The sequence below is a fragment of the Oryzias latipes genome, chromosome 18 (genome assembly GCF_053564925.1).
Source record: "Oryzias latipes strain Hd-rR chromosome 18, Olatipes_Hd-rR_3.1".
NCBI classification, from domain to species: Eukaryota; Metazoa; Chordata; class Actinopteri; order Beloniformes; family Adrianichthyidae; genus Oryzias; species Oryzias latipes.
In genome coordinates, this window is record NC_136254.1 from 23,641,005 (window position 1) to 23,665,215 (window position 24,211).

General features: G+C 40.3%; 2 protein-coding genes across 11 annotated transcripts in view; both read right to left on the reverse strand.

The window, feature by feature from the left end:
* Window positions 1-6,543: 6,543 nt before the first annotated feature.
* LOC101169814 (uncharacterized) lies at window positions 6,544-14,978 on the reverse strand. The gene is made up of 11 exons (XM_004079681.5): window positions 14,721-14,978; window positions 13,644-13,688; window positions 11,256-11,372; window positions 10,182-10,271; window positions 9,903-9,989; window positions 9,692-9,709; window positions 9,425-9,502; window positions 7,920-8,018; window positions 7,810-7,834; window positions 7,642-7,724; window positions 6,544-7,110 (listed from the first exon to the last, which is right to left on the reverse strand). Exons 1-11 carry the CDS (start codon window positions 14,776-14,778, stop codon window positions 7,097-7,099), a joined length of 714 nt encoding a protein of 237 aa, XP_004079729.1. The 5' UTR covers window positions 14,779-14,978; the 3' UTR covers window positions 6,544-7,096.
* A 3,628-nt stretch (window positions 14,979-18,606) lies between these two features.
* The window catches only part of LOC101169815 (protein phosphatase 3 catalytic subunit alpha), a 181,420-nt gene continuing 175,815 nt past the window's right edge, over window positions 18,607-24,211 (reverse strand). For all 10 annotated transcript variants that reach the window (XR_013651103.1, XM_078936363.1, XM_078936362.1 and 7 more), the window contains one exon: window positions 18,607-20,438. Coding sequence is in view for 9 of the 10 variants with exons in the window: in XM_078936363.1 (XP_078792489.1) it covers window positions 20,227-20,438 (212 nt within the window). In the remaining variant the exon portion in view is untranslated. The remainder of the gene's footprint in view (window positions 20,439-24,211) is intronic.

Sequence of the window (24,211 nt, forward strand, 5' to 3'; positions counted from 1 at the left end):
TCTATGTATGTCTTTGTTTCCCTCGTCCGACATCTGGCTCAAAACCGTACCCCTGGATAGCTCCAATATTGATCGCCATTTTTGTTGCACCAGTAATGCCAGGTTGTGTGAGGGGCTGTAAGCTAGCAGGAGAGAGTGTAAAGAAAGAGCTCTTAACATTGGGAAGGGGGGAAGGCTTGCTCCGTGCCAACCATCCCATCCACAACTCAGAGGGGAATTTCTAATAAACTCCTTTTGCTCTGCAGAAACTATGTCCTAGAAAACAACACTGGTTTTTATTTATTTATTTAATTTACTAAAACCCGCTTCATTACCACTGGGAATGCTCTAAGATATATCAAAAGATGATTGAAGTGGGACTTTAAGTATGATCCTTTACTTTGAAAGAATAAATGTACCTTTTTTTACCCCTAAATCTGCAAATGTGTCATGTGGAGGAGAGCTTTTCGGAATGGTACCACAGAGCCAGACAGTCTCATCTTTCTGAGCTCCAGTGAGTGTGAATATTTGGCAGCTAGTTTCCACAGTTGTTCAGCTCATCAGCAGTTGACCTCTCATCGCCGCCTCAACAGAGATTTTCTTGCTGTAATTGGACACAGCTCTGCTGTCCCTAGCAGCTCTGCTGGCTACAGTGTAATGGAATCCAGTGGGCGCACTGGACTGCTTTTCCCAGTCACATGGAGAGAGCTGGATATCTCTCAAGAGAGGGAAAAAACGTCACATTTTAGCTGGTGTAGCAACCTTTGTGGAAGCAGATATATGTTCAATAAGTTCCCCAAAGGCTACTCAATGGTGTATGGTGAAAATCAATCATAATTTAGTAAAGAAAACACAAAACCAACAGTCCATCTGATTAGCTTTTTCTGAAATGACAAAAAAAAAAGTAGCAAGTAATGGCTTAGATAATGATTGCCTTCATAACGCAGACAGAAAATGTTTCTTTTGGCTCAGCTTGTTTCAGCTTAAAAATGCCCAGCGTCAGGGGCAAAAGAGCCCTAATTGAAGATTTGACCTATATTTGGGTCAGTGACTTGCAGTCAGGCTCAGTCATTCATTTGTAAACCTGTAAAATAAAACCTTTACACATGGAAGGAGATACTTTAGGGCCATTTTTATCTCCAGCAACAGCCGCAGTGGCTTCAGTTAAAAAGAAACCAGTTGAAATTCAAATGTTTCCTGTTGAGACATGTAGGCCCTGAACACAAGAGTCAAGCAACTAACTGAGTTTTATATGAATAAATGTAAAATAATTAAAAGCAAAACATGAACAAATGGTGAGCTGACAGAGACCTGAACGATAATGGAACAAGGGACTGAAGATCTGATTGCAACTAAACGATGTAACTTAAAAAGTTGAGAGAAAGTTGAAGTTTCATCATAGGTATACCTCAAATATGAGAGTCAAAATGAGAAAGTACAATATTCAGAAAATCACATTGTCTGATTTTTAAAGAATTTAGCTGGAAATACTGGTGGAATATAAGTGTTTGGTGACCTATAAACAAGCAAGATTTTTGGCTCTCACAGACCTGTTACATCTTTTGTAAGAGGATCCTCTGTCCTCCACTTGTCTCCTTTATTAATGCCACCTGTTTGAACTGGTTATTTATTTAAAAGACACCTGTCCACAACCTCAAACAGTCACACCTCAAACTCCACTTTGGTCAAGACCAAAGAGCTGTCTAAGGACACCAGAAACCAAATTGTTGACCTGCACCAGGCTGGGAAGACTGAATCTGCAATACTTGAGCAGCCTGATGTGAAGAAATCAACTGTGGGAGTAATTATTGGGAAATGGAAGACATACAAGACCACTGACAATCTACCTCCATCTGGGAAATCCTGCAAGATCTCACCCAATGAGTTAAAATGATCACAAGAACGGTGAACAAAAATCCCAGAAGCACACAGGGGGAACTAATGAATGACCTGCAGAGAGCTGGTACCAAAGTAACAAAGGCTACCATCAGTAACACACTACAACGCCAGGGACTCAAACCCTGCAGTGCCAGACGTGTCCCCCTGCTAAAGCCAGGACATGTGAAGGCCCGTCTAAAGTTTGCTAGAGAGGATTTGGATGATCCAGAAGAGGATTGGGAGAAGGACCTACGGTTACATAAAACAAAATTAAGACTGTTTAGTAAGAACTTTAGTAAGAGCATTAGAAGTCAAAGTAATTTAGGTCTGAAAAACACATTTTATTGAGAGTGAAAAACTATTTAATGTTAACAAAGCAATACTGATTTAAACTCATTAAGACTTGATGTTTCACACATCAATCCTATTGTAAAAAGTTTGTAATTGAAGCCAGTTGCAGTTCACCAAATAACCACAAGGGGCCGGTTCCACAAAGCAATGATGGCAATAATTATTGTACAAACACAAGGACAAAAAACTCACACCAGCTGGTGTATTTGAAGAGCTCTAATTATTGGAGTTGTGGTTTATGGGTCCATCACCAAGATTACAGAGTACATTACAAGCAGTGAGTAGTCACATCCATCTCTGTTCAGATGGAGCATATAGTATCAGAAAAACCATTAATCAAAAGGGATGAGAGAACGAACATTTACTATCAGTAGAAAATAACTAGCAACATTGTCACACACGAAAAGACATATTGTTCACTTTTAAGAAATATCCCTTTAGGGGACTCCACAGCGAATCAGCTTTCACTAATTCGCACTGGTGGTTTGGCAGAGATTTTTAAGCCGGATGCCCTCCCTGACACAACCCTGCATTATATTCGGGGTTGGGGACCAGCACAGGGGGACCCAGACTTGGGCCCCCTTGTGACTACATAGTTGAGCAGAAGCGCACAAAAGAAATGACCTATAACAAAAAACAAAAACATCCCCATCCGTTCATCATTTTAAATTGTAAACAAATAAATCAAAACAAGAGAACCCACGTAGAAACATCTCCCCCATCCTTTGACTTGGTACGACCCAACTGGGCTGAATGCACGTCGCTCTCCAGCTGGTACCACACATGCCTAAAACGAGTCTACTTCCACTGAAGCATGTTACGGCACTTACTGGTCAGAGTGTTGAATAAAGGTGGGAATTTACAACACAGAGAATCTTTTGAGATGTTGGCAATAATAAGTAAATCATGAACTGCTTACAGTAATTGGAAAGTTTATTTTAATGTTGACAAAAAAGAAAAAAAAGAAAGAAGTCATGGATCAGGACTGTACGATCCTTATTAACACCACCATGATCATAAGGCAAGCTTCCATGACCTCAAAGGAAGATTGAGCTCAGAAGGACAGAAGAATTACAGAAACACAAAAACAACACAAGTCTGCTAAACTGCACCCATGTGTAACCCTTGTGCTATCCTAGGCACTGTAACATTGGGAGTTGGGTCATCTAGACCCACTAGACAGTGCACTGAACCTTTTTTCTTCAATGATTTGTGATCTTCACTGGTGTCCATGGATTACATGAAATCTTTCCACCTTTATCCACCTTTGTCATGGTAGGGAGAACACGGCAATGCAAGGGGTGGGGTCATCTAAGATAGCACAAGGGTTAGAGACATCTACACAATGAGAAAGGATTCCCGCATCTCCCTCATACAGCACATTTACCAAATATCTTGGTAAAACCTCAAGAAAAGCTTGCGTTTGTCCTCGGGAGTTGAATAAAAGACACTATTTTATTTCCTTATCCTTCCATGAAAGTCTATTGTGTTTGTTTCTCTCTTTGGAGGACAAAATATTCCGACCATATCTGTATCTGGTCTGCAGATTATCACAAATACGAGTTTCGTGTTGCTTATCTATCAGGAATCAGAACCTTCTCCTTTTACCTTTGTGAAATAACGGCATGTCAGGCCATCTGGCAGCTGCTTTCAGTGAAACGTGCTGCTAGTTAAGCCATTTTTGCTGACTTGCACTTCCCTCCTGCATGATGGGATATCATGTGCACATGTGGCGTTGGCTGCATGTGGACATGATCATATTGCTGTCAGCCTCACACATGCACACAACTGCTAGTGTGCATTACAAAATTCTTCAAGACAAAATACCCCCAACACATGCCGCAAATCCAGATGAAGCCTGTGTGTCTTTTATTATCGGCAGCAGTTAGACAGCAAGCAGAAAAGGCTTCTTGGTTGAATTAATGAAACTGATCAGAATGTTCTTTATAATGTTTCATTATAAAGCATTTGATCAACAGCCTACCAGAAAGCTTCAAAACCAAACGGAACTGGACTGCTGTTAAAACACGAACAAATAATGTTATCACACAAATACCAGCAATTCAAAGCTGGACAAGTCAAACTTTTTTAAAAAAAAGTTTTGGTTTAATTGGGTGTTTGGAAGGACTTCTACTTCAAAAACAATAAAAACACCCACAAATCAATGAATAGAACTGTTAATTTGATGTTGCAAAGACACAGAGGGGGAGCTAGTTTGGTTCCTGGCAAGCCCACCCATGGGTCAAAGTGTCCTTGGGCAAGACACTGCACCCCACACTGCTTCTAGTGGTTACAGGTTAGCACCATGTATGGCATTGTAGCTGTCACCAGTGTGTGAATCTGTGTGTGCATGAGGGAATGGGACTGTAAAGTGATTACAGCCTTAATCAAAGTAGAAAAAGGGTTTTATAACATAATGCCATTTACTAGTTTACCTTTTAAAATGCAAAAATCTAATACTTTGCAGTATGACTCTGGCAATCCATCCATGTAAATCAATAAACTTGTAAAAGGACTATAATGTTATCTGGTACTCGTTGATTTGCTGAGATGTTTGGACCATACCATTTTTATTTCAATTGGATTTTCTGCTCAATTTGAACAGGTGTTACATATAAATTCTTAGAGGTTTAACATGACATCTGTAAGGTGTAACAGGTCATTCGCAAGGTGTAACAGGTAACCAGTAAGGTGTAACAGGTCATTCTTAAGGTGTAACAGGTAACCTGTAAAGTGTAACAGGTCATTTGTAAGGTGTAACAGGTCATCTGTTAGGTGTAACAGGTCATCTGTTAGGTGTAACAGGTCTTTTATTAAGTGTAAAAGGGCTTTTGTGAGGTGTAACAGGTCATCTGTTAGGAGTAACAGGTCTTTTGTTAGGTGTAACAGATCATCTGTCAGGTGTAAAATGTCTTTTGTTAGGTGTAGCAGGTCATCTGTCAGGTGTAACAGGTCTTTTGTTAGGTGTAACAGGTCATTTGTTAGGTGTAACAGGTCATCTGTAAGGTGTAACAGGTCATTCGCAAGGTGTAACAGGTAACCAGTAAGGTGTAACAGGTCATTCTTAAGGTGTAACAGGTAACCTGTAAAGTGTAACAGGTCATTTGTAAGGTGTAACAGGTCATCTGTTAGGTGTAACAGGTCATCTGTTAGGTGTAACAGGTCTTTTATTAAGTGTAAAAGGGCTTTTGTGAGGTGTAACAGGTCATCTGTTAGGAGTAACAGGTCTTTTGTTAGGTGTAACAGATCATCTGTCAGGTGTAAAATGTCTTTTGTTAGGTGTAGCAGGTCATCTGTCAGGTGTAACAGGTCTTTTGTTAGGTGTAACAGGTCATTTGTTAGGTGTAACAGGTCATCTGTTAGGTGTAACAGGTCATCTGTTCGTGGTAACAGGTCATCTGTAAGATGTAACAGGTTACCTGTAAATTGCAACAGGTCATCTGTTAGGTGTAAAGGGTCATCTGTAAGATGTAACAGGTTACCTGTAAGTCGCAACAGGTGATCTGAAAGGTAAAAGAGCTCATCTGTAAGATGTAACAGGACATCTGAAAGGTGTAACAAGTGTTTATGTTTGTTTATTTTGCCTGTGTTCATTTTGGCAATAAGGAGCAGCTGTTGGGACTGCTGGACACTTCCAGAATATTAATGTGAAAGCAAATAAAACGTTATGGAGGTGCAATAATGTTTAGGGTTACCTGCATCTTCAAATGGAGTCATCATAAAATGAGCAGAGATCAAAGTCAAATTCTCTCTCTCTCTCTCTCTGAGGATTTCTGTAAACCGGAAAATATTTTATATAGTTACTCAAGGGGTTCCAAATTCAATGTTTTGCTGTGGACATGCACCTTGTTGAGAAGAAGAGTGTGCTGGCAGGGCAAAAGGTTACAATTGATGGCTTTATACCATGGTTATATTTGATAGCATGTCCTTGATGAAAATGTGCCTGCAGTCAGAACAGTTAGCCAGTCTTCTCTAATAAAGTCCATAAATAATCTTAATGTGCTGTTAAAAAGCGAGGTAATAAAAAACCGATATACTTGTTGTGTTCTTCTCTAGCACTTCTGTGTGGTGTGAGGATCACACGGTGAGAGCCGATATCTCACTCATCTGTCAACAAACATCATATGGAGGCAGAGGAATCAGGTTGTTTTCTGTTTACTCTACTCCCTCTGGTGGTAAATTGAAGGATTGCAGAAAACATATAAAAATTGACATTTTTTAATTAGTTATTGGATTTCTTTACATGTATGCAATAGATTTTCATTTAGATAAAATAGCAATTTATTGATGAAAAACATTTTAACATTTAATGACAAATTAAGCTCCACAATACAGTATTTCTCCAGCAGTTTATTATGGAAACTCAGACTGGCAGTAGTGTTTTTTAAACCTTTAAACACAAAGCAATTTCAAGGTTTTACAGTGAAAACATTGATCTGAATCTGAGCCACTGCATTGCTGTGTTTTTTATACAGAAAATGTTCTTACAGCAAACAAAACCCCAACATCAGTACAGAGGGAACAAACGGACTCCGTTTCAAATGTGTTTAAAAAGAAGTTGAAAAGAAAATCCATCCTGAGTAACAAACAGGACAACAAACCCAAAGGATGACGAGTGTTTTGAGATGAGCTGTGGTTTCTAACAGTGAGGAATCAGGAATCAGGCTTGTGGATCCACATATACAACAAATTTGCTGCCGTTTTCCTGTTTGGAGTATTATTTCCCCTAAACGTGTGTCCTCAGTTCACAGGAAGATGGCATAAAATTTCTCCCGATTGACTAAACGTGTACCTAATTTACAAAAAAAAGCCAAAAAGATGAAGTCATCCCTTAACTGATCCCCCAGAGAAGGCAACGCCCGCGACTCTTCCACTGCTTGCTCTGTTTTTATCTGGCAGCAGCTGAAAAAGAAGAGAATGAGTGATGAAGATGGGAAAAAAATGATTGATTTACGCAGACGAGGGGGGATATTTTAGTTACAACCTGTAGAGTGAGGAAACCCAAAACTTTGTCTTATCAGAAACCCTTCAAAATGCTTTTCCTTATGTGACGCAGAAGGAACTGACTGAAGGAAGGAAGGCACTTCATGCCAAAAGTAAACATTTTGGGTTTTTTGTGTGCACAAATAAACACACACAGCGCTTAGTACCACACTGACATTTACCGAGCACACAATAGCCCCCGTCCAAAATAATCTGTGTTTTTCTTAGGAAGTCCCTATCTTTCAAGCCCTGCAGCTTGTTTTAGGGTGGGGGGCACAAAATCACAGGAAACACCTTCTGCTGCCCAGAAGCCTGTACAGTACAATGTGAGACTGAAAGCCTGTCGCTTCCCTTGAATGATTGTAAGTCGGAGGAAAAGCCTCGCTAAAGGGATAGAAGAATGTACGAAGAGGAGGAACTCTGACAGGAAACAGGAATAATGCAGCTAACCGTGTTCCTCGCCGCCTGATGACTTCACCCCGAGGAGCATGACGCCATCTTTGCTGCTTTCCGGTCTGCTCTGGAAAGATGCGCTGCAGGAAACAGAGACACAAACGATTTGCGTGTTTGTGTGAATACAAAAAAAAAGCCATGCACACCTTCAGGTATCAAGCCTACTTCTCAGTTCCAGTGTCAATGGTCTCTGTAGGGCAGAAAAGGAGGAAACATCGTCACAGAGTGTTCCAGCTCTGATTAAAGAACGTAAAACACAAGGGTTTCCTGCTTACCTGTGTGGTGGTGGACTTTCTTGCTTTTAAATTTGAAGAAGATTCCAGCAGCTCCTACGATCACAACAGCAGGCAGAACAAGCCACCAAAGCCTTCGGTCTGCAGGTACAGAACAGTTACCATCGTGTTGTTAGTGACAAATTTATCAACTAATAATTCTGAATCCCAGTAAGACCCAAATTGGGAGAAAACTAGCTATTATTTGTCTGTTTCACTCAATTATTTTCCCACGTTTTTGTATTACAGACTGTCAGGACTACAAAGTTCATTAAAGACCTACTCCAATCATCTTCCGATCTACTGTAAAAGCGTTCCCTGTGGTCTTTTAATTATAATTATGTTGTTTTTAGCCAATTATGTCCTTTTTTCCGACAGTAGTTTATTGGAAATTTGCCCCCGAGTTGTGGGCGGGACCATTGGCATGGACCAATCTCACCCATCTTCCCTTCTCCCTGTTGTCGAGAGCTCTCTGTTTATACCGGGACTGCTCAATTCTAGTCCTCGAGATCTACCATGCTGCTTGCTGCTGATTACCTGGAACAGGTATGTTCATTCATTCAGTATGTGGAGAAGTCTAAAGGAGCTAGCAGGGCTTGGAGATCTGGAAAACAGTAACTATGAGCAGCCCTGGTTTACACCATCTCCCTCTAGCTTACAGCCCCTCACAACCCCAACCTAACATTAATAGGGCAACAAAAATGGCGAGCAATATCTGCTCCTGATTGACAATAATTCAAATAAATACTCAAACACAATTTTGAGCTTAATTTTCTTCATAAATGTCCTCCATTATGGCAAAAATGTCCCCAGAACACGTAGATAACACCTTTTTTTTAAATCAGAGTGGGTCTTGAAATGGATAATAATAAAATGGATGTAATAATAATTGCTAACAGGCTACCTTGCAAAGAATCTCTTTAATGTTAGCTATGCCTAATGAAAAAAACAGTGCTAACAGTTAGCTAACATTGTTGTTGTTAGCTAAATGGTTAGCCATCTTTATGTAGTTTCAGCCCATGCTTATTGCCTGTGACCACTGAAATGTCAAACATAAGACAGAACAATCACGTTTGTCAAATTAGCAAAGTCAAATATTTTTAGTCAATCAGGTCGTGTTATCGCCATTGACTGTATTTGAGAACTGGACCAAGTGAGTGTGATGTCAGCCATAGAAAATAGTTTACTTCTGGCTCCAACCAAATTAAGTCACTAAAGTCGCCATTTTTTCGCCACATGGTCAGAATGGTTATTTTGACCAATAGAATGACTGAGTAATAGGCGTTTGTTTCTCTATAGAAGTCTATAGGGTTTTGACTTCTTGGAGCCAGCGGGTATTTCCTGTTTGGGGTCACTCAGTCCAGTTCTCATATACAGTCAATTGAGTCTTCGGTTCATGATAAAAGTTTTTTCTTTTAAAACAAATGAAAGCAAATGGACTCAGAAAACCACCAACCTTCCCTATTTTTTAGGAGAAACATTTGCTGGTGATACCCTGTGGAACTTACCGGCACCTCCCTCAGCAGTTTTCTTCTCCTTCACCCCGATGTCATGTGGCTTCTCTGTGGAATGTGTTTTTACTGTCACTATAAACACAAAATTTGAGATTTCATTAAAAAGAAATGATAAGAAAACACCGTTTTTAGTTTTAAATAGACAAATGTTAAGGCATTGACCTTAATAATCAACATTTAAATATGTCAAAGCTTATTTTACGACCAAACACTGTAATAAATATAACTATGAACATTTAAACAATGAAAAAGGAAAAATACCTGCAGAGTGGGTTACACCTGTGAACAACAAATATCACAGTATTAAAATCTGACAAAATCTCCTGATTAAAAGACTTGCTTTGTGTGATTTTTAGTTAAGTTTGGAAATAATTTTAAATAATGCAGGCAGTGTAGTTACAGTTTTGGTTTTCTACTCAGCTAGTGAAATAGTTTGGAATTGCTAAGCATGTTGCGTCCAACGGTGTCTCACCTTGAGCATCTCTGGTCTCATTAACAGTCATGGTGGTTGGGTTTGGTGAGGAAACACCTCCAGGCTCAGCAGTTCCATTGGTCAAAACTGAAAAAAAAATAATAGTGGAATGTTTTGGATAAAAATTATGAGCCCTACAGATATGCAGCAATAGCATTTTAAAGAATAATATTCTGTAAAACAAATAAATACTAAAGTCAAATGAAGTTGAGAGTTGAGCTCCAAATTTTCACAAAGTCAATTCTAAAAGGTTAAAGGGAAGTCAAAGGTTTGGGTTACCTGGTGATTTGGTGGATAAACTAGGTTCTTCAGTAACGTTGGTCATCGATAAAGAAGTATTGTCAGTGACTGCTGGATGGACGGGGTATACTATAAAGAAGAAAGAAAATAATGGAAATATTTAACATTTGCTCTACTATAGTTATTCTTTAAAAAAACTTGGAAAATTAGATACTTTGATTCAATAACAGCCAATTTTTGTAATTTTACCTTTACAGAGAGGGGTACTTAATAGAGCATTTTAAAGACCCACTTGTGTTTTTGGTGTTTCAACATCTTCTTGTGGCATTTTTCTCATAATGGAGGATATATATATATATATAAAAGTAAGCTTAAAATTCTTTTTCTAGCCTACAAATAAGAAAATATGCTAAATATGCAACTCCCTGCTCTGCTCCATTCTGATGCATCCATTTGTAGACAAATGGGTCCGTATGCGTCTTTGTTTTCCTCATCTGAGCTCGTATCTAGCTCAAAATTGTCTGGCTGATCAGCTCCAATATTGCTCGCCATTTGTTGTTGCATCGGCGATGTGAGCTTGGGGGTGTGAGGGGCTGTAAGCCAGCAGTAGTGAATGCAAACAGAGAGCTCTCAACAATGGGGAGGGGAATGGGGGTGGGGCAACAGTCCCACCCACAACTTTGTGGGTCTTTAAACAGCTACCAAGCTTTCACTAAACATATAAAACAATGGCTCATCCACACCTCCACCTGCCAACACCAAACCTGCACCTGTTGTGTTGTTCGCTTTTGTGTCTTTGTGTATATTCCTCTGTTGCACTTGTGGCTCTTGACATTGACAATGTTTGTCAGTTGTTGTTCTGTTGGTTTTGTGTCAAGAATTTGTGTTTTCATCTAACTGTCTGTATGTGTCATCCTATTTATACTTTTTTTTTTTTTTACTTCCAGGGGACCCCCACCTGAAAAAAACACCTTTTCTGCCATTTTTAAAACTCATCTTTATCATGTGTTCTATAAAAAATGCATTGTCCCCCTTTAAATAATCAAATCTAATTACAAACTGGAGCCTGACTGTTTTCCAGTATGTTTGGAAACCAAATAAGGGCTAATTTACCGTTGTCTGGGATTGTCATGTTGGTGTTTTGGGAAGCAGAGGAGTTTGTTGGAGCTGCAGCCATTGATGACGCCGTCGTGGGCGGTCCATCTGTTGATAGCGGCTTTGTGGTTATGGCTGTGAAACAAGGAAAACAATACTATTATTCAATAAAAATGTTAAATGTGAAATAAAATCCTTTGGTATGCAGATGTGAATTCTGCATGGCTGCAAATACCAATATTTCATATTCACTCTAAATTATACTAGCTAGCATGCTAACGTGTAGCCTGCGTGTTCCAGAAACACGAAACTGCCGAAAGTTGGAGGATACATTTGGTTAGGAAACATGGTATCTTTTTTTGTGTTTGTTGTAAGAAAGTGTGGATTAAACGTTTAGTTTAGGCTGTTTCTCTCAGTTTCTCTCACTTTTGGCTAAAATACCCCAAAATGGGGGTTGCGGAAGAACTAAAGTCCCAGCATCTGTCAAAAAACTTTTGAAAAACGTCTCAAAACAGTGACTGTCTTATGATTCAAATCAAATCAAATCAAAGCTATTTTTATTTATATAGCACTTTTTATATATAGAATGTAACACAAAGTGCTTTACACCAGATTGTCTTGTCCCAAACTGTTCTCTAATTGGTGTCAATTTGAAATTGGGAGTGATTTGAGACACTTTTGGGATCAGTGGCCACATTTCTTTGAAATCTTGTGAGAAGTTCATTTTCTAGAAATAAAAGCAGTGGACAGAGGATCCCAACCCAGAGGGTCGGCAATATTGACTGGAGTTCTAAAAATAGGGCAACTGGGTGGGGCAAAGCAAAGTAGGAGTTTAGTTAAGTACACCCACCTACCAATCAGAAGGCAAATACTACCAGCAAAGCTAAAAGAAACTCTACACTGAAAAAACAGAAAACTTAGAGGAGAGGGCGTGGTTGGGCTCCTGCCTTGCCCACACATGTGTTGACGTGTCCTTGGGCCAGACATTGATCCTTTTACCATTTTATGTTTTCATGAAAAATGTAAAAAATCAAAAAGCATCAAATATACTTTTTTTTTTTTTACCAGATTGTATTCACGTTTATTTTATTTTTTAATTGTTTTTTAATTTTTTTTTTTATTTATTTATTTTTTTTTTATTTTTTTTTTTTAACTTGTCCTGTCCAACAGCTGGGCAGACAGATGAGAGCTGAGGGCCTCTTGTGTTGGACATATTTTACTTTAACAATAGGGGTTATTAATCTTCATACAAACCAAAGGTATGTCTGAATAAACCCCTTTTGTAATTGAGGCCAAACTTTATTAATTTCAATCATGTTTGAAAATCTTTGGTGTTGGACTGGACGGAAAAGGAAAGAGGGGAAGAAGAGAGAGGGACGTTAGAGAGGGGGGGGGGGGTAGGAGGGTGATAATAGGAGGGGAAGGGGGATAAGACCATGAAGCAGCATAAAGCAGACAGGTTTACTGGATGTTTATCATTATGGTAAGGTTCAAATGTAGTACAAAAAGGGCGGGGCCTGTCCACACACACACTCAAATGTTATAAACACACCTGCTAGCTGCAAAAATGTCCACATGTCGACATGTACACAAAACAAATAGTGTTCACACGCATACTTATGCCTTAAAACCAACTAGTGTGAAATATTTCTGTCATTCAATCATGCAAACTGTTAGTGCAAAGGTGAGCTAACACCTGTGCTCAGGTGAGTGTTTATGTTCTTCTAAAATGGATGGTGGAACGTGAAAAGAAGGAGGGAGAGTGCCCAGCCATCCCCACCCCAAGACCCCCACCGCAGCAGCAGCCGGAATCCCCCCAACGCCACACGGGAACCGGCAGGGAACAACCGCCGCCCGGGCGGTTGTTCCCTGCCGGTATTCACGTTTATTTCTGCTTACTGTCTTATTAACATTGGGGTTAATGGGAAATTGATTCGCAACCTGCCTCTAGTGGCCTTTAAAGGTACTGCAGCATTGGATGTTTTCTGGCTTGTCTCCACCTTACTTATTCAACATTAATGCAACAAAAATTCACAGTTTGTGAACTTAAGTTTATCTATTAAATCGATTTTATTCTGTCCCGCAGGAGTCCTTCCTGGGCTCCAGGTTTCATATTGGTTTCACAATTCTTCACAAGTCTTTCTTGCGGCACGTTTGAGAGAATATTTTGCCCCGCCACATACTCAAACACTCGCCAAAATTTGCAAACACCTAGTACCTGATTTAAATGGATTTTGAGGATTGTGAAGACCCCCAAAATATGATGACATTACAGGCGAAACCGTCAAAATGAATGAATGGGGCCAAATTATGCATCCAAACTGCTTTGCTGATCAAAATCATTCAAGCTGGACAAACACCAAACACCAAACCTTTAAAACGAGGCTTCAGTGGTTCAGTACCTACATGCTGTGCTGTTTTGTTGGTCATTCAGTGGGTCTGATGACGAAACTGGAAAGCAAACAGAAAAAGGAAGCGTTTATGAGAAACACATTCATATTGCATGGACAACATAAGGGTTTCATGCAGAGAATTAGTCAAACAACAGCTGGTAGCTTTGTTTGCTCCACATCCTCACCATCCAAGGTGGAGGTCAGGAGGGCAAAGGTTAGCCCTAATGGGGTTCAAACACAAATGTCAGACACATTTCCGCAGACTGACTATTTTAGGTTTTTTTTTTGTGCTTGTGGGACTACAGGAAATCTGCTCGGCTTGACTTTAAAGGAAATTCTCAAAACAAAGACCTCCAAGTGTCAGACAAGGCAGACGTGGAGGTTGCGGCACGTCCCCGGCTCCAAGTGTGAAGCTGCATCCTGTCGCTGTCACAGAATTGTTGTCCTCTGAACTGCGGCTTCAGAAAAAACGGAGTAGCTTTGGTTTCAGTCGACGCTGACGTTCGAGGCCCCGACAGCGAGGAGAGATTTACCGCGGTGGCAGTGCGGGGTCGACTTTTACAAGGTCGGAACTGCTCAGCGGCCGACTTAAACAGCAGCGTTTCCTCCAGATGTTCACAGCAGAGCGTCAGCTGGGAGCTTTCAACTCTGGGACGCTAATCTGCTGTCCCTGTGGGAGCAGGGGGCAGCCAGGTTCTCACTGCCTATCGGCTGTTGGAGGGAAGTTACAACATTTTCGGGCTCCACATGGAGAACAAACAGATCCAGTGTTTTCGGGGGTCTTCCTGCAGCGCTAAAGAGTTTCTCTCATTTCCTTCAAATGGAAAAATGATATTTGTGCATAATTGCAGTACAAATGGCTGGTTCCCATAGGGTTTAACAGAAGTCCATCACAGAGATCTTCATCTTAAAGTACATGAAAGTAGTCAAAATTACTCCAGGAGGAAAAAAGATAAGCCTGTTATCCAAACAGCTGAAAGAGGTTTAAACGTTTCGTCATGGCAACCAGTGCACAAACAGCTCTCTGATGTTTACATCAATGATGGGAAGGAAGAAGAGCGCTGCATTCTGCAGCCAAAGGCCACCTTACCTGGACTGAAGACACGGACAGTGGCGAGCAGCAGGACAAGAACCCTGGTGGCCCTCATGGTTGGTCTCCTCCAACTAGCACAACAGCGTGTCCGTGCTGGGGCGCTCGGCCGCCGATGCTTATTTTTGCGCTTCCTTTAGAGAAAGAAGGGGAGGAAACGCACCGGCTTCCCTTGCTGATGTAAGGTGGGTGGACTAATGTGCGCCTACCTCTGGGTGCAGACCAGAGTCCCTGTAACAATCACATCAGCTTGAAGTAAATGTTTTGGAGGCAACTCCCATGGTTTATTTTTTCCTGCCAGCTGGGAGGAGACTCAGCAGAGGAAAACAGCAATCTCTAAGCTTTACACTTTTATGAAATGACAAAAGGGATGAGGACAAAAACAGATCAACTAAGGGATTTGATGACTAACACTCTGTCCTGATCACTGCTTTTCAGAAGATAAACAAGATGGAAGATGAACCACAAGGTTGAAAGATTTATTCACAAGATAGAAGAAAGGGATTCAGAGTTCAGAAAATGGATGAAGGAATATGGATGGATGGATGGATGGATAAAGCAATAGATGGAATAATGGGTGGATGGATGAGAGCTCTGCTTCTAGAGTGACTGTTTGGATGGAGTGTGCAATGACCCAGCCTTCTTCTGGATGGTGGTGTCCAAACATTTTTTTTTTCCTTGTCCTGTCCAACAGCTGAGCAAACAGATCAGACCTGATCACACCTCTTGTGTTGGACAGATTTTACTGTTATAATAGGGGGTTATGGATCTTCTGACACACGAGGAGTATATTTGAATAAACCCCTTTTTATATTTGAGGCTAAACTTTATTTATATTAACTGTGTTTTTATACTTTTTTGAAAGGAGAGGGTGGGATGTTAGAGAGGGGGCATAAGGGGGAAAAAATCGGTTATAGAAGTTGGAGGAAGTCCACAGAGTCCACTTAAATGATACAAACATACCTGTTGGCCCCAAAGATCTTCATATACAAGCATGTCAACATGTACACAATCCAACACGTGTCAAGCATTTCATTCCTTTACACATACTTTTAGTGCAAAGGTGAGCTGACACCTGTGCTCAGTTGAGTCATTGTGTTCTACTGCGGTGGATGATGGTAAATGATGAAGAGTGTAACTTCTCCAAGAGAAGCCAGCACCCAAGGGGCATGGCTGCTGAGGGCCTGGATCCTCCACCAGGGATGGGGACAGAAGATGAGAGGCCCTGCCTTCTTTGTGTAATGTGTGTGTGTATTGTTGTGAGGTGGGGGGAATGTGTGGTGCAGTTAAATCTAATGGGTAGGGGCCCTGTGAGGACTTTAGTTGTTGACAAAATCAGATAAAATGGAAGGATATGGTTTTAGCATCTCCACTGTTAGCATGTCTGTTAACTTTTGTCTGTGGTTTAGTTTAAATAAGATTAAGAAAGATTGAAATCTTTCTGAACTTTTAGAACTGATCTATTGGATTTTACCACAAAATAGTTTTTCAAGACTTCATATGATCGAGAAAATTGATTCATGTGTTGAATTCTGATCTCACATCACATAAGCAAAGTCTCCTGGTCGGCACATTCTTGGGCCGGCGCTGCCAAAGCCTCGCTCCTGTTTTTAGGTCCTCCCAAAAACACAGGATGTCACAGTTTACTTCCTTTGATTGGACTATTGTTTTTGATCGCAGCTGAAGAAATCCATGGAAGACAGTTTGGGAGCCGAAGGACACGAAATCATCAGGCAACCGTTGACAATGATCGTTTCTATACTCAGTGATGTAAATAACTAAACTTTCACCCCCCCTTGAAAGAGCAAATTCACTATTTTTATCTTTGATTTTAATTCAAAAAATGGTTTATTTTCTATCTTGCAAGAAAAATATTGAGAAGACATGTATTGGCCACTTGGATTTTTTTTAAAGTAGGGAATCTTGGTAAGACCATTTTTCTTACCCCACTGGCAGATTTATTTAGCTTATTTAAAGAAAATCTGCCAATGGGGCAAGAATGTTTAACTTGTTTCTAGAGGGCCTGTTTTTGCCGTGTATTGTTACCTGAAACTACTTCATTTTGCTGGTAAGCACAGCGGTAGAGGGATGCTGATCTGAGCTTGTTGGCAGCTCAAGTTTAAATCAACCTAAAACTCTGTTTTTGAGGGGAAAATGTGGAGCCAGTTATTTGTCACTAAGTAGGTTTGCAATAAGAGAATCAAGGCGCAGCAACAAAAATATAGAGGTGGAGTTCTGGTAGGAAGAAGAAGCTGCTTGGAACAAACGTAACAGAACAACAGACCTTTGATTTGAGCTAAAGTAGCTCTTTCTTTACCATCAAAAAGTTTTGCTGGTTTTAAAAAAATTAAAATAATAAATGGAAAAAGTTTAAATTGGTGCAACAACCTTTTAAATGTTTATCATGTTATGGCTCATCGAGGGTTGGAGTAAACAAATTAACGTCTAAAATGTTCATTTGCTGCAAACAATTTGCCCTTTTTCTGTTCCCACATTTAACCCTTGTGCTGTCTTGTGGGGTTTAGAGGACCCCACTCAACGTTAACGTGCCTCCAAGGCACGTTAACGTTGAGTGGGGTCCTCTAGACCCCACAAGACAGTGTGTGCGCTGAACCTTTTTTTCCCCAAAGATTTGTAATCTTCACTGGTGTCCATAGATTACACGAAATCCTCTCCACCTTTATCCACCTTTGTCAACATGTAAATGTAAGGGTGGGGTCATTGGATCCCACAAGATAGCACAAGGGTTAACGCAAATTCATCAAAGGTTGCAGTACATAAAACGACCACTAGAAGGCAGTTTTAGAAGGATGCAATTTCTCCTCCAACAACAAAAAAAAAAAACTTTAAACCACAAATTGAAACAGAAATTTAAAAATTGAGAAATCTTATGAGACACCTGTGTGAAAATCAATGCCAAGGAGCTGTGCTGCACTTTATGAGGCAAACGGGGGTCACACCAGTCACTGACCGGCTTTCTGAGTCCCCAGACCGCCAATCAAGCAAAGAGGCACATTTTAAAGTGCTTAAGGCACACCTGTGCAACAACCATGCTGTCTAATCATCATCTTGACGTGGCACGCCTGTGAGGTGGAATGGAATTGATTATCCCAGCAAAGGAAAAACATCTGAAAACAAGATTTGTGAGATGCGGTCATTTTGTAGAACATGTTTCACATCTGAGTTCATTTCGTGGCTAAAGGGAGCAAAAACAAAAAGGTTTCTAAATCCCTTTAGGGGTTGTGAGAGCCTTATCCAGCTTTTGCTGGGTGAAGGTGAGGAAAACCCTGAACAGGCTGCCAGCCTGTTGCAGAGCAACACTCAATGTAAATCACCATTTAGAATCATCAATGAGCCTATGAAGCGTGTCTTTGGACTGGTGGACGAAGTTTTTTCCTCCATGGCTCGTTTCCACTAAAATATTTTTACTTCCACGATTTCCTTTACGCATGGATGTTTCCGACATCTTTCAAAGTCAAACTTGGGAGTTTGTTGCCTTCTGAACACGTGAAGATCTCTGGTGCTCTGTTTCTTGGCTTCGGAGCGTCAGCGTAATCAGAAAAAGTGTGAAAGGTTAATAAATAGGAAACACCATTGCTGATTAGCTGCCAAAGAACTTCCTTTTCAAAAAAAATTTGGAGATTGTGGAGATTTTTGGTGGGGATGCAAGAAAAAGGAAGAACACACACCTCAGTTAATTCCTTTTTTTTTCCAAAGATCTAAAATGATGACCCTTTCAGGAGCTCCTTTCTGTGAACGTGCCCCTCGCTCGCTGCAGATGTCTTTTCGTTTACTTTTATTTGAGTTACAGAAGAGGGTCGCTTCCTGCCAACCTGCTGGAAAAGAGGGGGCGGGGCTTTTTCTCCAGACACAAACAGGAAGCACATTGTCAGGTTGAAATTCATGCACGTTTTTATTGAACAGTTATATAAAATACTTCCCATAGTTGCAAGTGCATGCCTCATCTGCCAACGAGTTCTGAAGTTAAATTACAAAAAGCAAGGCTTCATGTCGTGTAGTGAATTACTTGGGCACTTAAAGCTGTTTTTTTCTCCTCCTTTTTAAAAAAAAAAAAGATCTTTTTTTTTTTTTTTACTTTCCCCTGTTTTCATCTTAAAGTATTGAACAGTATCAAACCTGTAACTGATATACAAAGCAGAGTTCCAAATAATAGGGTAATAGGAATCAAATGACACATTTTTCTGTGGCACATTTACAAAAAAACCAAACCGTTTCACCTGTAATATGACACCAACAGCTAATCATGCAGTTTGGGAGAGTTTCCACATGTAACCACACACCTCACAAGAATTGTCAAACATGCGTAATTGGACTGTGTGCACTTACAAGCGCGAGTTAAAAATATCGTTTCTCGTCCATCTCGGATCATCAAACGCTTTAACTACAAAATAAAAAAAGGAGTTCAAGGCATAGAGCTTCATGGTGTTAATTGAAAGTATGCAGGTATACGTTTTCCAGTATATGTTCACTAAAGCGCAATATATCTCAAAAAACAGGCCCTCCACGGCACACGGATTCCCGCCTTCCGTTTCCGTTGGTTGATTTTTATAAAACATGCATAGGCAGACACTTTATTGTACTTTTTTTTTGTTTGTTTTTTTCCGTACACAATATAGGTTCTCTGTTTTTATCTTTTTTGTACTTTGTTCGCAATACTTAAAAAGAGGAAAAAAATAAAAACTAACACTCAGTTCCAGCAAGCCACAATAAATCTACCCGCCCCGCCCCTTTTTAAAAGAAAAAAAAAACAAATATTTGCAAATGATAGATAGGGAAGTGTAAATTCCAGTTATGAAACTCATGAAAAATAGGTATTCATTATCATTTAGCCATTGTACAGAAAAAAATCAGGTCAAAGCACACACCAAAAGAACCTGAGGTAAGCGTAATATGTACAAAACCATAAAACGTTCAGTTATTTGGCATTTCCACAACATTGCAACATTCTTATTAAGACTGCCTAATTCATTTATCAGCTATTTCGTAAGAGTAGCAAAAAAAACCAAAAAAACAAACAAACCCAAAAACATAAAATCAATAAATAGTCCTTATGTAGTTTGTACACCCTTATACGTTAAAAACGTGAGCTCATGTTCCGTCCATTTTAGTGCTGTTTTTTTTCTGTAAACGTACGTCTTTTTAGTAAGAAGTTACTTCCGGTGTGAATGAACGATGGGTCTTCGAGGATAACCTAAACTAAAGCGGACGGCCGACCCCCTCCCCCCCCACCCCCTCCCAGGTCTGCGTTTTTCCTGAAAAAACCGGTGCGGATGAGAGCCGGTTTTGGCTCCTCCCTCCGGAAAAGTAATCCGGCGTTAACGTGATTTGACGATGAGCTAAAGTTACGATGGCATTTCAAAGACGAGCAAGTAAGATGCCCCCCCACACACACACACATTTCAGTCATAACCCCCCCTCCCTTTTTTTTTCTTCCTGCGGTGGCTGGGGGGGCCCTGGACGAAGTGGCGCCGGCCTCTTCCAGCCTTCACTGAATGCTGCCGCCGCCGCCGCCGCCGCTGGTGCTCCCCTTGGCGTCTGTGCCGTTGGTCTCTGAGGACAGAGCCTTGTTCAGTGAGTTCAGGCTGGCGTCGGAGGGCAGGGCGTCTCGCCGTGGTGGCATCCTCTCGTTGATGCGGTCCAAACCCTTGGCTTCCTCGAAGCTGGTGATCTTGTGCTGAGGCGAGAAGCCTTTGATGGCTGTTGAGATGCAGGAAAGTGGAAGAGAAAGAAAAAAAAAGAAACTCAGCGATGGGGGTCGCAGAAGAGTGGGGTGTAGAAACAGAGCTGCCCAACTCTGATCTTTGAGATCTTCTGTGGCTCGTTTTCCAGTTACCCCTGCCTTCCCACCTGCGGGATCAGGTGTGGTCATCAAGCAGGATTTTGGGATCACCAGATCCAGCAGGGGGTTTGCCAATGAAAGCTGGAAAAAAAGTACGGTGGAAGATCACGAGGACCAGAGTCAGGTCGCCCAGGAATACAGAAGATCCCACTGCTGACACCAAATCTGGCTGTTCTTTGGTTCGTTGTAACTTTAGTTTGTCCAGGAGAAGCGATCACTGATCCTCTTTTCACACTTCACATGGTTTCTAATCTCTGAAGACCATGGACCTCATCCACCAGCTGTTCTTCCACAGCAATTCTATTTCTGAAACTGTCCCTTGCAGATTTTTATTTTTTTTGTGATTGTTGCTGCAGTTTTTCCTAAAAGTTGCAATATTTGATTTAACAGTTTTCAACCAACGCATTTATATTTTAAAACAGCTTATTAAAGTGGAGTTTAATGCAACCTTATGCATTGTGAATTTACTTTAAACACAACTTTTAGTCATTGTCCGCAGATGTTTCATGGTTGAAAAGTTCTCGTTAATAGTCGCAGAGCAGAACTGTCCATCTCCACAGAATGGTTGTTTAATGTTGTTTAATGTTGCTCCTGTTGTGTCATGAAGTTATAGCAGCGCAGTGAGAGATGCTGTCGCTTTCACCCAATGAATCTTGGGAGATGTAGTGAGAAATTATAAAAGCGTTGATGTTGAACAGACTCGCATCTCCAACATTCTTTTTTTTTTTAGTCGCAGTTGATTGTTTAAGCTGATGGTGTAAATATTTGAGACGCTAAATTGATCGGTGGAGAAAGTTTGACGGGTTTTCAAAATAAGAGCTGACCAACGTTGCAGTGTTTGGACAACTTTTTTCAGATGAAAGAAAGTTGGGGAAAAAAGTTTAAATTTGTGTCAATTGATACAAGTTTTTATGAAGATCTTTTAATTATAAACACTTATAAAAATTAATAACTATTGCTGTTTCTTTTAAACAACTGATATTATGACAACATAATGGTTGTTATGATCTAAAAATAAAATCTGAGGTAATTTTATTTGAATGTATGTTTAAATAAACAGGTGCTAACAATAAAACAAAATGTTTAAATCATTAAATAAATAAAGGAAAGTTTAAATAAATCCATAAATGTAGAAACAATGAATAAGGATATAAATGTCCCTGTTTAACTGCACAATTCCGACTCCAGATTGAGGATATAGGTTGGTCAAACTGGCTAACTAAAGCTCTTAATCTTCTACATGTTTAATATTTAGGGCTACCTTGAGGTCACAAGCTTTTAATCAAAGTATTTCTGTTGAGTTTGTGGCCTCTACCATCGTCTTACCAGGGATTTACAGCAAATAGGCTTTAGAATTTAGCTCCAGGCTGACATTTTTGGAAATTGCAGTGGCTCCTCTGTTAACATTTGCTATAATAGTCACATGATGACATATGTGAATCATTGAGTTGGAACTTATCAACTCTACAAATGTCCACAAAAAAAAACAAAACATTAACTTTTTTTTTTTAAATGAAGTCTGAAGACAAATTTAGGAAAGCCACTGGGAACAAATGTGTAAATGAGGCCCATTTCTTTAGAAGAAAAGTTCAAAACCTTGGAAAGTTCTTTAAGAAAGTGACATGAGAAGTTCAATGAAAGCCATATGAGTTCTCCGTGTCTCCAGACGTGAAGACTTACGTGAAACTGAGACGCAATAAAGAAGGATTTAGATTCAATTGTTCCGTTTGTTCTGCCTCGAACAAAAATGATTCCAGATTAGTACGTTTCAAGATACTTTTCTAACAGTCTGATAAAAAGCAACAATAACTCATCCACTGGGACCTGCTGAACTGAAAGGCGAAGGGGCATTTTGTCTGTTTCCATAGCAACCACATTGGGTTGCTAAAGAATCTATGAATGATGAGCAATCTAGATGAGAAAAATTGCTGTTGTTTCATCTCTAAACAAGAACACTTTGACTCTAACAAAATGTTTGGGTCAAATTTGATCCATTTTCATAATTAACTGCAGTAAATTGAGCTTTTCCTTGGCTTAAAGTTATGCTACTCTTCCTAAAAAAAATCAAAAAAACTAAAATGGGAATTTATCATAAAATGTATATAGTCTAATGTCAGAGGAGTGGACAGTATCGGGTCAGACTGACCCGTGTCTATTCAGATGCATTAGAATGTGGGTCAGATCAAGGGAAACAAGTTGAACCTTTCCAATCAATAGTTGTTGTTTTTTTTTTCGTTTTTTGAGGCCGTTCTGATGGAGTTCAAAGGAAGGCCCTGACTTCAAACACCTGCTGCTCTTTGAAGATCTGAGGTCCTTGAAACCGAGACCCAAACTTTGAGGCTCAGGCATCGAAACTTCTCATGAAACTTCACCCAGAAAACTGCAATGATTCTCAAAAGGTTGAACTATTATACAGGGAAGATGAACAGCCAACCACTGATAAAAACTGTTGGATCGTCAACATACGTTAGCACCACTTAACATTTTCAACATCCCCACTTTAAAATGAAAAGAAAACCTTAAAAAAGTGTTTTTTGAAGACCATTTATGTGAGTTTAAAGAGGGCAGCACACAGACAGAAGGATTAAATGATCTTCTAGGTCTATAAGGTGGCTGCAGGTGCCAGGGTCAACAGGTTTCCACTTTCATCTGCTTTGGTGACCAGAACAATCAGGGGAAACGTAGCACCCCGCCCAATCGAGAAATCTGACCGAGGACCTGAGGACCCTGAACCTGCAGGTCGCCCCTTCACATCACAGCTTCCAAATGACGAAGATGAGCAGAAAAATGATCAAGGGAACCAGAACAAAACAGAACAGGAAGAGGGGATGGAACAGAACGTGGAGCTCACTGAGACATTCACCGTCACAGAAGTCGAAACCACGCTAAGACCGACCGCACGGACAGAGACACTACACACGTTTGGGGTGCTAACCACTTGTTTCGTCTGCTTGGAGCATGCAGCAAATTTAGGGGCACGGGGGAGGTATGAGGGTGAGGGGGGGTCATGAGTTTTCCACCTCCCATTAACAAAAACGAACAAAAAACCTTGAAGAACTGATGGACAGAAACACTTAAAGTCCCTCCACGAACATCTTTTCCTCTCTTTTAAAGCGACCCCAGTCGTCTGTTAATTAGGATTTTAGACCAAAATTTAAAAAGCTTCTGTTTTTAGGACATAGTTTCTATAAAGCGGCAGGAGTTAATTAAAAATTCACCTCTAAAAGTTGTTAAAGCTTTCGTTTTTACACTCTCTCCTGCTAGCTTACAGCCCCTCACAAATCGTCACAAATAGTCTTTTTCAAACTGCATCTTTTTCCTCAGCTCCTGATTCACAACAATTTAAAGAAATACTACGAAAGGCAATTTTCATCTTAAATTCTTTATACATGTCCTCCATCTTCAGAAAAATGCTACAAGAATATGTTAAAAACACTTTCGGCGATCGGAGTGGGTCTTTAAGTTTCTGAAAATCAAAAAAAAAACACAAGATCCGTTTCCAGAAAAACAAGGGAATCATTTTTTTGGGCCGTTTTGGAGGGAAGTGCAGAGAGGGGCATGATGGGAAGTTGTGTTGCTGCATAGCACAGGTCAGACACAGGTTATTAGCAGCTCACGGGGGAGGCGGGGC

Excerpts from the sequence above, each read along its gene's own strand:
- LOC101169814 (XM_004079681.5), bottom strand. The coding sequence starts at position 14,778 with ATGAGGGCCACCAGGGTTCTTGTCCTGCTGCTCGCCACTGTCCGTGTC. Across the intron at positions 11,373-13,643 it reads CCAACAAAACAGCACAGCAT|CCATAACCACAAAGCCGCTA; the intron begins GTAGGTACTGAA and ends CTTGTTTCACAG. Across the intron at positions 7,835-7,919 it reads GAAAGTCCACCACCACACAG|AGACCATTGACACTGGAACT; the intron begins GTAAGCAGGAAA and ends TCTGCCCTACAG.